Source organism: Erithacus rubecula, assembly GCF_903797595.1.
Source record: "Erithacus rubecula genome assembly, chromosome: Z".
Classification (NCBI taxonomy): Eukaryota; Metazoa; Chordata; class Aves; order Passeriformes; family Muscicapidae; genus Erithacus; species Erithacus rubecula.
The window spans coordinates 9,967,924-9,981,931 of NC_136661.1; the positions used below are offsets into that span (position 1 = coordinate 9,967,924).

The 14,008-nt window shown below is 41.0% G+C and overlaps 1 protein-coding gene across 1 annotated transcript; it reads left to right on the forward strand.

Annotated features, from left to right (window-relative positions):
* The first annotated feature begins 1,114 nt into the window (after positions 1-1,114).
* F2R (coagulation factor II thrombin receptor) lies at positions 1,115-8,525 on the forward strand. The gene is made up of 2 exons (XM_079330074.1): positions 1,115-1,473; positions 7,049-8,525. Exons 1-2 carry the CDS (start codon positions 1,413-1,415, stop codon positions 8,251-8,253), a joined length of 1,266 nt encoding a protein of 421 aa, XP_079186200.1. The 5' UTR covers positions 1,115-1,412; the 3' UTR covers positions 8,254-8,525.
* Positions 8,526-14,008: the final 5,483 nt, after the last annotated feature.

Genomic DNA, 14,008 nt, shown 5'->3' on the forward strand with positions numbered 1-14,008 from the left:
TTTTACAATTACCTGTTTAGTTCAGTTCTATTTTGGGTTTAGAAAGCTATAAGAGCACACTTTGTGTATGTGTATAGAACTGTGAGACCGCAGAAGTGACCAAGAATAGCTTCACTTTTTCTTCCCAGACGAAATAATTATCTATGATTAAGGTATTTTCTAAACAGATGAATAGTTCAATTAAGTATAAGGCATTTTTTCCAGGTTCCCTAGAGCATGTGGTATGATTGAGCTGCAGAAAGGCTGCCCAGCAGTAAAACTTTATCTCTTGTTCTACAGAAATGGAGTCAGCTTCAACCATGCTATACTAGTGGTAGCACTGTGAGAGGAACACCACAGAGACAGAACTTACTGGGAACCAGTACTTATGATTAGGGAAATTAGTTTTCCATGATTTTTAGTCACCAGTAAAAGCAAAGGTCGGTATTTCTGCAGCAGTAAAGGCACTTCATACATATAAGCAACGCAAATCAACCTTCCCCTCCTTCCCTTTTTTTGGCCATACTGCTGTAAACAGAAGGATATACAGCTGAGGCATGGATAGCACACCCTAGCAAGCCCCCCACTTTAAAGCTTCTGACTGTCTTACCGGCTTAACAAACACAAAGCGCTTAAACATCAGTGGGAAGTTTACAAAGCAAAGCATCTAAATAACAGCTGCAAAATTACCAAATTATTTTCCTATGCAACCTTCACATAGGTTTCGTTTCAACCACCTCTCGATTCATGAGCATCTCCAATGGAGTGCAGAAGCTTTCCAGTTTGTCCACGACACATGCCACAGGACTGGGGAGTGGCGCCACTTTCTCGGGGATTTTGGAACAGCAGACAGGGCTGCAGAGCTAGGCAATGAATCACCTTCGGGTTGCTCTGTGTTTGTAGAGCAGTCATTTTACTAAACACATGCAATACAAGCTTGGACGTCATCTCCTTTATACGAAGTAGATCAACTGTAAGGGGCTTTTCTGAACCAGCGTGATCTTTCAGCTGTGAGTAATGTAGGCATTTCATCTGGCCTTGGAACTGCTCCCGCGAGTCATTCGGACTGCAAATTTGGCAAACTTATCTCAGAATAATTCCTCGAGTTTAACCTTTTGTTCCGGAGCTCCGGACCCGCCCGAGCCGCCACCGCTTCCCGTGTCCCGGCCGGGCGCGGGGGCTGCGAGTCCCGGGGGGCGCCGGGGGCCGCCCCAGCGCCTTCTCCTCCCCTTCCTTCCCCTCCCTCCCTCCCTCCCTCCCTCTCTCCCCGTGCCGCCGAGCCCCTGCCGCAGGAGGAAGTCCCGGTGCGGCTCTCGCCCAGCTCCAGCCTCCTGCGGGCTGCGCTCCCCAGCCGCGCGCTGCCGGCACGGACGGACGGACAGACGGACGGACAGACGGACGGACGGACGGACTGCGGGGAGCAAGGCGCGGCCATGCGGCCCCTGGCGCTGCTGTGCGCCCTGGTGCTGCTGTGCTGCCCGGCGGCCCGGCCAGGTGGGTGCTCCCGGAACCATCCCGGGCCATAAAGGACCGCGTCCTAGCGCCCAGCATCGCGTGCCCGCACGGACCGGCTCCATGCCCCCGCTCCGGAGCTCCAGGACCGAGCCTCCTTGGGCTCTTTGTGCTCATGGCAGCCAGGAGAGGCTGTTGTTGGTGGTGAGATGGCCCGGGGGGACGCCGCAGCTCAGGGGGCGGGCGGGCAGTAGCAGGTGGTGGAGGAACGGACCAGACTGGCGAGACTTGCTGCTGGATTCTCTTAATTTTCATTAACAACGTAAACAGAAGAAGTGCCAGCTGAATTTCTAGGCAGTGCAAACTTCGGAAGATCAGCCAGCACAAAACAGTTCAGAATATCCACCGCAAGTAGATAGGTTACTTTCGTGGTTATTTCATATTATTCACTAATAGCAACATCGGTACCCTAACTGGTGAGCCATTGATCCGTCCAGCTCAGAGCTTGTTAGACGGTGGAGATGCTAAGGTAAAGAGTGTGAGAAAAGACATGCATGCATGTAACCTCTTACTTTGTGATAGGGGTACAGCAGTACAAAGGATTGTGCATTTAGAGGTTAGCACAAGTTTTTTTGCTATTACTGTTTTGCTTGATTCAATTTAAGATTTCTTTCAATCAGCTAGTGGTGATAGTGCTGTTATAGAAACAACTTAGATGGCCTGCAGTAAAGTCGCAGGTCCTACATATGTAAAAGGGCTGATGAGATGAGCAGGTAAGAGGAAATTTCAGAGCATAGCATACTTTGGCTACTGAGCTGAGCTAAAGGGGATAGAGCTAGTGTTTGTAACTATGCTGGAAGGGAACCATCAGAGAGAGCAAGTAATTTTTGCTAGACAACGTTTTGGCACAAGGACAGGTAGGAATGAAGCTGTTGAAATCATGTTCATATGGGAAGTCTAACGAAAATATCTTTAAGAAAAGGGGGTGGTGGTGTAAATGACAAACTATATATGTAAATGCTACAAAAAAGATTTCACTATTGGGTGCTATTCTTCCAGTTACTTCATGCACAACAGAACAAAACCTGATCATCTGAATATGTCTTCTGCTCTTCTTGCGCTCACTCCTATTGTAATAATATAATTTCCCCACTGTCCTAGACAACCTTCCTTGTTTTTACCACAATGTACTTGGTTCCTGTTGCCCATGCACTGTTGTATCCTGAGGTCTGCTCTGGTCTTGACCTGCAGCTTCTCTCCTACTTTTCCCCCATCCTTCACTATATGCACAGTTGCCATATTACTGACCTGTGCTGTTCCTTTGGGCAGGTGAAAAAGCACTAGTTTGGCAGTAGGTTGGTATTAAGTGCCTACATATTATCTGTCCAATTACTGTTTGAAGCTAGCATATGTAGTTAAAGAGATGAGAAAGAAGAGCAAAAAGGAGCAGCCATCCAGTTCCAGGAAAAAAAATAGTTCAAGAAAATGTGTTCAGATTGCTAGTACATCAGTTGTGTAATCTAATAATGAATTCTCTTTAAATAGAGATGTGAACTCATAATCAGTTCTGGGGTTTTTTGGTTTTGATTTTTTTTTTTTTTTTAATTAAAGCAAATAACTGTCATCACTCCTACAAGATTGTGTCTTATTTTGCTCATTATTGTGTCTGGCAGGGACTTCACAGTCTGCCTTCACATGCCTGATTTATGGGCCACTGGGTAATTTAGATTCTAAATGCTTATCACTTCGGGTTATGCAAAGGGGAGGTAAAAGAAACCTATTTGTTATAAACTAGTATGCAGCTGTCACCACTAATGCCCAGAAATCAGTATTAATTGTTGTCCAGCAGTACGTGGGGAATGTATTTAATTGGCTTGTGTAGAAGCCCATTCTCCAGTTTCTCACATCACAAAGATATCCCTTGGGATATGAAGTCTGCTGGTTTGTTACATCCTGTCCATACTTACGAAGTTACAGAAATATTTTTCAAGTTTCTTCTTGAGTTCAAGAGTGCTTTTTAAGATTGGTCAAAGCTGTTGCATTTTTGCTCTCTAATTCTTTCACAGAATAGTAATGCAGAGTAGTCACTTGCATATGAAACTACAGACATGAAAAGAAATTACAACATACCTCTGTATTTAAAAAAAAAAGTCAGGGTAAGCAGCATATATGTATACTGATTGTGAGATGAACAATGTGTAATACTCGATAGAAAATAGGACATTATGGATTGCTCAAATTAAACAATCACAAACTTGCTGAGCTTTCTACATAATTCGTCTATATCCTTGTTGGACTGCTGATGAAAAAACCATAGGGACTAAGACTTCAGGCAACTTGAGTGTCTACAGGCAACTGATTCTATGTAACTTTTGCTTTTTGAAGTAGCAATTGAAGGCAAAGGTAAGACTGCTTATCATTCAGTGTTCTGACTACACAAGCCACAAGGATAAAACGTCAATGCTTTATCCTGCTGTTTCTTTGTTCGTCGTATAACTTGGTTACTTTGTTACTTAGTTTATTAATACTGTTCTTTCATACCTGTTTAAATTTTATAGGGGTTTTGATAGAGTGGTTAGTCACATTGCTGGTATGATAGTGTTACTGTTTGTTATAAAAAGAGAAATCAACCAAGCTTGACTTCTTCCAAAACACGGAATGACAGCCTAGAAAAATAAGATGACCCCTTGAACATTTGTGATCTGTTTTCCTAACAGATTATTTGAATTATTTTTAAAAAATTAATTTGTAGTGAAATATGTTTTAGAAAAAAGATTATTTGAATTATTTAAAAAAATTAATTTGTAGTGAAATATGTTTTAGAAAAATTATATCTATAGCTTGAAAACAGCTAGAAAGAATTGTTTCACAGATTCTGATGTAGTTGTAGCTATTAGTAGTTTCAAAACCTTTTCTGTAGAGCTACTGTATATTGGCAGTCTTGTACTAACCCCATCTAAATGTAATGCCTCTTTCCCCCACAGACGTTTTTGTTTGCTATAAAGGTTCATGAAGATCTTTTGTAATAATATGACATGATTTCATCCTGTTCCCTTCTATGAATAAATCTCTATCTTCAGCTTTTTCATATAAACACTGACACAAAAGAGTCAGCGGGGAGGTGATGTTAAGACTTAGAACTCTCTGCTTATACGAAGAACACATACTTTTCACCAAATTGGAGTATTATTCCAGAGAATTTTAACTAAACCTAAATTATTTATAAATTTTTGTTCTGATTTATTGTAATAGGATTCTATTTTTAGAAAATGTTTGCAAAAGTGACTCTAAATCCTTTCATCTAATAAACTTGTAAATAAGATTACTCCAAGAATTCTGGATATAATTAAGATTATTAGCAATGTTGAATTGACTATAAGTAATAGCTAAGACAAAATCTGCTAGTCAGTAAAAGGTACCTGTCTCAGTCATAGCATTTTTTTCTTGTAGCATACTTTTATACTGTTCTCAGTTAGGAGTTAGTAATGAGAAGTGTGTCGGGTTATCACCCAGGGCATCCACACTAAGAGATTTAGCCTCAGTCATTAAGGGTCAGTGACTCTGAATTAAAACTCTTAAATTCATGAAACCTGCGTGTACTGGAGATAAAATAGGTATGGTTGGCAGATTTTTCCTCACTTTTAGTGATGTCTTTACCATGGAGAAAAGCTTCTGGGCATAAGAAATCGGGGTAAGGGGGGGAGATTCATTCAAGTATAGTTACAATCCTCCCCAAAGAAATGAAGACCAGTGGTGTCATTTGTGATGTATTTCTATTGCAATGATCATTAAATACAGAAAATCTCCAAACTCTTTGATATCAGCCACAGGCTGAAGTTAGAGGTGTCATACAAAAGAACTTGTGCTGCAACTTGACTGCCAAGTTTGGATCTGACTCTGAGCCATCCAACTGCTTGGACTAAATTTATGAAGAAGTATTATAGATTGAAGCTCTGTAGTTCAGCCTGTTCGTGTTCTCTTTAAAAAGAGAGAATAGACCCTTGTATAAATGCGTTTAGTACCTTTCTGTGCAGTCACCAAATCTCATGTATTTCTGTCATTTCTGCCTCAGACTGCATCATTCCTACTACAGTCTGTAACAAGTTCCCGGAGGCTTTTTTTCTAACCGGCAGAGGTTGCAATCTAGTCACTTTGCATATGAAAACTGTTCTCTCAAACACTTCCCCTTTGTCTCTCTGCCCCTAGAATGCTGCTGTGACACAGCGTGGTACATAAAGCACAGCTACTCTAAATATAATCACCAAGTTGCCTTACCAGTTCTCTGATCTCCCCCCACATTCAAGTCTGAATTTCACAGAAATCCATCCCGGGTAGGGCCTTTCTCTCACTGATTGTTCACAAAGGGAGGTAACTGGCTGCTTAAAGCTGCAGCCACTCTTCCCTTTGCCATCTGCTTCCTTCAGATGCTTTGGTTAAAAATATTGGTTTCAATTACTATAGAACCAAATAACTGCTTCTAACAAGCAGCATCTTACACAGGTGATTCATTATCACGTACTTTCAGCTCACAGATCTGAGCTAAGACACCCTCATTTTTATTTTTATTGCCTAGGATCCAACAAAGGCTCAGTTGCACAGCCAAACAGGTGATTGGATTTTTGAGTAGTTGTAACTTTCTTGCTTCTGTCTATCCATAGTACACTTGAATTATTCTATGCCAAAGCAGAGTAAGCCAAAACTGAAAATGACAGTCTTACAAAGTATTTCTCCATACAAACAACTTTGCTGAAATAATGCCTGAATGGATCTTTTGATTGGTTGGGGTTTTTTTCTTTTTTATATTAATAACCCTCTGCCACACATTTAACACTTTATTGTGTTGATTTCCTGGCTTACTACATTCAAAAAGCAGAGGTACCCTGTCCTGACTTAGCTCCCAAACCATGCTCCAGAATATCTTGCTGTAGAGGGAACTGTAGGCTTCAGAAGTGCCCCAGGGGTACACCAGACACATGCTGTCCTGCCCACTGAGGGTTAGGATAAGTAAAACTTGGGAAGTATTCCAGCACAATCCCTGGCTACCTCTCTGTTGCAAGCAAAAGGCTGATCCATATCTACCTTGAAAATGGCTCTGCCACCTCTCCTGATGGGAGCCTTCGGGTTGAGTGAGATGTCTCCAGAGCACACAGAAATATTTCAAATCCATGGTGTTTTAATTGCACTTTCACTTTTTGTGACTTTAGTGATGAGTACTTCTAGTAGGAATTTTGTGGATGACTACAGGTATTTATTCCAGCATCTCATTTCTTACAAAATGCATGAAGGCTGGCAAATTGTGGTGTTTGTGTTAAAGCTGCCCAAAAAAAGCATAGATTAGATTGGATCCTTAACCATAGCTAGAATCACAACTAATAAAAGCTTTCAGGTTAAGAGATAGGTGGCAGGGGAGGACATCTTACCAAAATTTGTAGTAGGAGGAGCTAAAATAAAATGGTTGATCCATGAGCAACCTGTGCTTTGAATCAGAAAGCTAGCCTTATTATTTTGTTTACCTAATGTAATCTTTCCTTCTTGACAGATGTTTTTAACTTGTTTTTCACTTCCCCATACCGTCTAAATATTGGCCTATTAATTTTAATACTTTCTTACTTTCCAGGCTTCCCAAATAACAGCAGCCTCATGATACCAGGCCCCAGAACATTTTCCATACGTTCTTCTCTCAGTTCAGAGGTTGATCTTATACCTATTGATGATACTGAAAATTATTTGGAAGTTGGATCAGGAGACACCAATCAGACTGGATCATTCCCACATGGACAGCGAATGATGTCAGTTCAAACAGCAAGATACCTCACTAGTCCGTGGCTGACTTGTTTTGTTCCTTCAGTTTACACCCTAGTGCTTGTGCTGAGTCTCCCTCTGAACATTACAGCAATACTTGTGTTTCTGAAAAAGATGAAAATTGAAAAGCCAGCTGTAATATACATGCTGAATCTGGCCCTTGCCGATGTTCTCTTTGTAAGTGTGCTTCCATTTAAGATTGTTTATCACTTTTCTGGAAACAACTGGTTTTTTGGGCCTCAGATGTGCCGTTTCATCACTGCTGCCTTCTTCTGCAACATGTACTGCTCAGTCATGCTCATGACTAGCATAAGCTTCGATCGCTTCCTGGCAGTGGTGTACCCCATGCAGTCCCTGGGGTGGCGTACCCTGCCTCGAGCCTCACTGGTCTGCTGCATCATATGGCTTGTAGCAATAGCTGGGGTTATACCTTTTCTCCTGCGAGAGCAAACAATGGAAATACCCAGGTTAAACATCACTACCTGCCACGACGTGCTGGGAGAATCCGAACTTCACGGCTATTACGTCCATTTCTTCTCTGTCTTCTCTTCTGTGTTTTTCATTGTGCCGTTTATAATTTCTACTGTCTGTTATGTGTGTATCATTCGCTGTCTTAGTTCTTCCACCATTGTTGCAAAGCAAAACAAAAAGACACGTGCCTTGCTCTTGTGTGTGGCTGTTTTTTCTGTTTTCATTATTTGCTTTGGACCAACAAATGTTCTTCTCTTAATTCATTATATTAATTTTTCATTTGACAACAGCTTAGAGTATCTCTACTTTGCATACCTACTGTGTGTTTCTATCAGCAGCATTAGCTGCTGCATTGACCCCTTTATTTACTACTATGCTTCTTCTCAGTATCAGAGACAATTTTTCAGTCTCTTAAATTGTAAAAAGACTTTTGATCCTAACAGTAGCAACAGCAGTGGCCAGTTGATGTCTACCACTAGTAGTAGGAGGGCTACATTGACTACTAATGTGAATAACAGTATCTACAGGAAATTACTAGCAATGCACTGAGATAACATGTCTTATATTGTTTAATTTTTGCACAGTTGAAAACAAAAAGAAGCCTGTTATATCCAAGATATGCAAAATCTTAAACCAAGTTGTTGTATGATACATGGCTTTATGGATACAATATAGTGATACACAATTCAAACTCTGTGTGTGTGTGTGCATAGATATATATATAAATATGTATAGTATATGTAAATAATTTAATGTAGAGGGGAAAAAAAATATTAATAATAGTTGCTGAGTGTTTTTCAAATAAACTTTTCTCCGATAAATCCTTTGCATTATTCCATTTATTGTAGAAATCTCATTTTAGTATTTTGAACTGTATCCATCAGCTTGAATAAATTCCTATATATGAAATCACTCCATCCATCCAATTGTTCCTGAAAAAAAGTGAAAATATCTTACCAGGCTTTTTTCCCCCCTCCTATATGTCATTATTTCTAGAATTATCTATTAAATTTTCTTAGCATTATTTTGAATCTTAGACACTGAAATTGTTAATGTTTATGTTTTTACGTATTCCACTTCAAAACAGTCTTTATGGTTTTCGGAATGTGAGGAACCAAAACCCAGCCATTGTTTGGTGCAGTGTGTGACATGGGAGGTAATTTCCAGCAGCTGGAGCTAGCTTGTTTTTGGTGTTCCTACCATTAGCATATGCTGGGTGTTTTGTAATACTTTTGACAATTAGTTTCACAAAAATTTGTGAGATTTTGTTTCACAATAAATCAATGGCTCTCCAAAAAATACATTGGAAAAGCCTGATTCATCATCTTGCTAGCAGTTTCCAAATGTGCTTTCTTTCATATGGTTAGTCACCATGCATATATTTAGGACTTGATAATATGCTTTATCCCTGATAACATGGACATTTTTCACATTTTACACTGTGTCCATATCTTCTGAAATGGCTGTGGTATTTAGCTAACCAGTAGCTAACTTCATTCTGTGAACCAGTCTTTTGCTACAAAGAACAGTAAAGCAAAAATAAAAGATATTCAGTTTAGAAACAAGCATGTCAGTTATAGGACTGTATATGAAAATGGAAATCAAATTAAGTAGGAATTTGTTTATAGGATTTGCCACAGAAATCTGCCAAGAAGTACACCAGTGGAAAAAGGTGTCTTCAGTCCAGCACAAGTGATAGGAACCTAATCTTTCTGCATACAGTGTGACAGTGGTAGACTTTCTAATCATGATCCCTCATTCATTTGCATCTGTTCCTTAATGGATTTAAGCATGATTAAGTATTGCATTACCAAGGTTTCTCTAGATTTTTGTTCTCAAGCTTTTGCCAGTTTTAAGTACATGAGTGATAAAAATATATGTATGTGTAGTTTGCAAGCCTAAAACCCCACAAATGGACATACTCAAGTTACATTCTCATCTTGTTTGATATCAAATTAGGGATGGTCTTGTTTTTCTTGAAATTATGGACAAATGCTCTGTGGTGGCTGAAAATAATTACCTCTGTGATTCCTGGAGTTACAGACTGGGGGACTGCTTTTTAACCCAGGTTCAGAGGAAGGCTGTGAAGACAGTCAGAGGAATGGAGTACCTGTCCTGTAAGGACAGGCCAAGAGAGCTGGGGCTGTTCAGCCTGGAGAGGGCTCCAGGTGATATTACTGCAGCCTTTCAGTACCTGAAGGAAGTTGGTAAGAAAGACAGGGAGACTTTTATCAGGACCTCCCAGGATAGAACTGGGGATAATGGCTTTAAACTGAAGGAGAGTAGATTTAAATTAGATTTGGAAAGAAATTTACTGAGAGGTTGGTGAGGAGCTGAAATTATTTGCCCAGAGAAGTTCTAGATGCTCCATCCTTGGAAGTGTTCAAGCCAAGGTTGGATGGGGCTCTGAGCAACGTGGTCTAGAGGAAGGAATATCTGCCCACAGCAGGGGCTTGGAACTGGATGATCTGTAAGGTCCTTTCCAGTCCACGCCATTCTATGACTTGATGATTCTGTAAACTGCTGAGCATGGCCACGCAGCAAAGCAGAATGCGGTAGCTTTTGAAGAAGCTGAACCAGGAAAGTACTGCAATTTAGACTGACATGCTTAAATTAACAGGAAAACCTAACCATACCTTCATGCTTACTGCACCTTGCACTGCTAGCTGGGAACAAAATTTAACAGCTCATTCCAGGGGAAAGAGGAAGGAGCAAACATCTGACCAAGAGAAGTGAAACCATTGATGTATATGCTGTTTTACCCTTACCTTCTGCTGTTCAGTGTTTCCTTCGTTTTTTTTTCATACTGTTGGACATCAGCTTCTATATGAAGCAAGCTGACAAGCTTGTGCTATATAACATTTGGAGACAAAGATGCATCAGGCACTAAACATGCACAAGGAAGCTTGCTAATCTTCCAGTTACACCAGCTGCAGCAGGTGGAAGCAGGATTTGTAATCAGCATGGTTTCTGTTGGTAGAATACCTCATATACCAGCTGTCACTCCCACGTGGGAGGATTTGCCTAATTTAGCAAGGCAAGGATTTTGGAGGGATTGGTATGTTCTCACTGGAAGTGTTGCATCAGGTAATGCCCAACATGCACCTGCCTTACTGCCTGACTGCAGACAAAGGGCAGTCTGCTGGCTGTAAGCTCTACTTCCCTGTTTAGGTAAACCCTAGCCAGAAATGGGAGCTTGGCTGCAAAGTGTGTTAACAATGTTTTGCACCAGGCAAACTGCATCAGGTCATTGGATGTCTCCCCACTTTAGACAGGATCCAGAAATGGAAAGGAAGTACAAGTCAGCTAGTAGACAGAGCTCTCCAAGAGCTGGGGGAAGAATGAGAAGGGTCCAACATGCTGGGTGCAATATCTAAACAAATTTCTGCATAAAGCCTTTTTTTTATCATTTTCATCTTTTTTTATCTGACCAGTTTAATCTAGATGCTGAGCAAATTTTTAAAAAATTAATGTAACATCTAACATGTTTTAAATTAATGACCCAAATAAATGCTTTTTCATGATATTTTGCAAGTGCTGTAGAAAAGGTTTAGTCATTGCTAATACAGCTAGAGAAGGTGAACAAATAACATGCTATAATCCAAGTCAACACTAGAGAGCATTAAAATAACGAGATATGGCTGTTGTAATTTGACTTGTTGGGGAGGAGACCACTAGAAACCAGATTTGAGTATCATGCTGGACTGTAAAATACTGATTAGCCCTCTCAACCACCATGTGTACCTGAAAAGGTGAAAAACTATTGGAATTTTGTTGGAAAAGAAAGTGGCTTTATTTTAAACAGAACCTGTAAAAAGGTTCAGCAAAGTTTTGGGAAATAATTTTTCTTATCTTTGTGCTACCCTGTAGCCTCTAAACAAGCTTCTCTCCTCAAAAGCAGGGTGTGATATTTCAAGCATGTCACTAAGTGCATTGCACATAACATAACTCCATCAAGGTCAGAGTTGATAACGTCAACCTACAATAAAAATCTGTCCTGCTGTTCCCTCACTAAAATAAAAATTTATTACATTAAGTCAAATTCTTCATTCCTTAAGGAAAATCATTGTCCTTGCCTTCTGATCATTTTGGTTTAGTGTTAGGAACTTGGTATCTTCACTATTTTTTTGCACCATGCTATTATGTACTAGAGCTGGCAATTCTTGGGAAGTTCTTACGCATGTTTGTTTTCTCATCCTCATGGATGGGGCAACTTGTGCCCAGGGCAGCAGTGAAGGTGGTGCCACAGTGCCTGGGCACAGGGCTCCCTGTTCCTTCTGTGTCTCTCCCGTCAGCTCCTGTACAGATGGCAAGCTTCTTTCACAGATGCTTTCCTCAGAAGGGAACATAGCAATGGAAGATAACTGAACAGACTTTCAGAGCCAGATTACCTCTAAAAATGTATCACTTCTGACTCCTTATAATGCTCTTTTTTCTCCCCTTCAGATACGTGTTTCAATAATGAAAATTTTTTGCTTATAAACTGAAAAGGGCATTCACTTTCAGCAGTACAGGAAGCAGGTTATGTTCCTAAGACCAAGTCTTTCAGCCATGCACCCAGATCCATCTGCTGAGTTTATACTCCAGAGGATGGGGAGCCATTAGACCCTGTGTACCTGCTAGAAGCAGATATAGTGGTACACAAGCCATGGTAAGACTGACGGGAAATGATGCTGCTGAGCTCTCTCTTTCTCACAGAACGGCACTTAATTGAAAACAGGCATCCAGCTCTGGAAGGGTGCATTTTGTCACTGCCACCTCCTACTATGTCCTGTTTACTGAAACCTCCCTACACACTGAGTGCTTCTTGTACAAGACAATATCCCACACAGTTCCCATCATCATTTACACAGCAAGATGCCTTGGAGATCTGCTTTCAAAGCACACAGGGTTTACTGTCACCTAGTTAGTCCTTACTCAACAACTTAACTCAGAGATTCAAACATTTCTTTTCTGATATGGTCACTCCTGTGATTTTCCTCTCATTTTTCTCTTTTAAAATAAACAATCCCTACTGCCCATTCAATCTTCCATTGCTCATAAATATTGTTGCAAATAGAAGAATCACAGAATATTCTGAGATGGGAAGGACCATCAAGTCCAACCTATGACCCTTGTGTTACTAACACCATGCTCTAACCAAGAATATTTCTTCCTGCCTGCAGTAAACCTGGGGATTTAAGTGATACCATTAATATCTGACACGTTTTGTCAGAACCATATAATGCAAGAAATTTAAGTTCCAAAGTTGGGTCAGTTAGCATAACTACAGTAACTGTATAACGTGAATGTGGATAAACCTTTACAGCTTGCCTAAAGAACTCAGTCCCAGATGGGGAAGAATGAAGACAAAGAGGGGAAAATGTTGCTAGCCAAACCTCTACATTGTTTTATCTGCCTGCACAAGTGTTAATATTTCTCTCTCTTTCTGAATAACTCCAAGAATATTTTTCTTAAATGCTTTTCACATAGGTCACAGTAGTGGCTTGACATTGGCCAAATGCCAGACATCCACAAAAGACATTTGCTCACTCTTTTTTGCTACAGTTGGACAGAGGATGGGGGAAAGAAATTAACCAAGGGCTTATGAGTTGAGATAAGAAATGGGGAGAAAAAAACCTCTAAGAGCAAAACAAGTTCAAATTTAAAAGTATAAGATAAATTTACTATTAACAGAGTCAGAGGAGGATAATTAGAAGTAAAATAAACCTTTAAAACATCTTTCCACCCCAGCCCCTCCCTCTTTCCCACCAATAGCACAGGGAGACAGGGCATGGAAGTTTGATCAGTTTGTCACCCAAGATCTTCTGTTCACTCAGGGAGAGGAGTCTTTTCTCTGCTGTGCCCTAGGGACCCTCCCACAGGCAAACAGTCTTCCCAAAACTTATGGCATGGGTCACTTATCCACAAGGTGCAGTCCTCCAAGGACAGGCTGCTCCAGCCTGGAAGCAGGGGATGCCTCTCTACACAAGGTATCTCATGGGATGACAACTTTCTCCAGCATCCACCTGCTTCTGCTTGTGTACTTCTGCATTCCCTGTGGATCCCCATGGTTGTGGGTGGATCTCTGCATCCCCCATGGATCCCCCTGCCTGTGGGTGGATCTCTGCATTCCCCATGGATCCCATGGGCTGTGGGTTGATCTCTGCATTCCCCATGGATCCCCATGGCTGTGGGTTGATCTCTGCATCCCCATGGATCCCCTTGGCTGCAGGGCACAGCTGCTTCACCGTGGTCTCACCACAGCCTGCAGAGGAATCTCGGCTCCAGTGCTGGAGCAGCTCCTCCCCTCCTTCTGCACTGA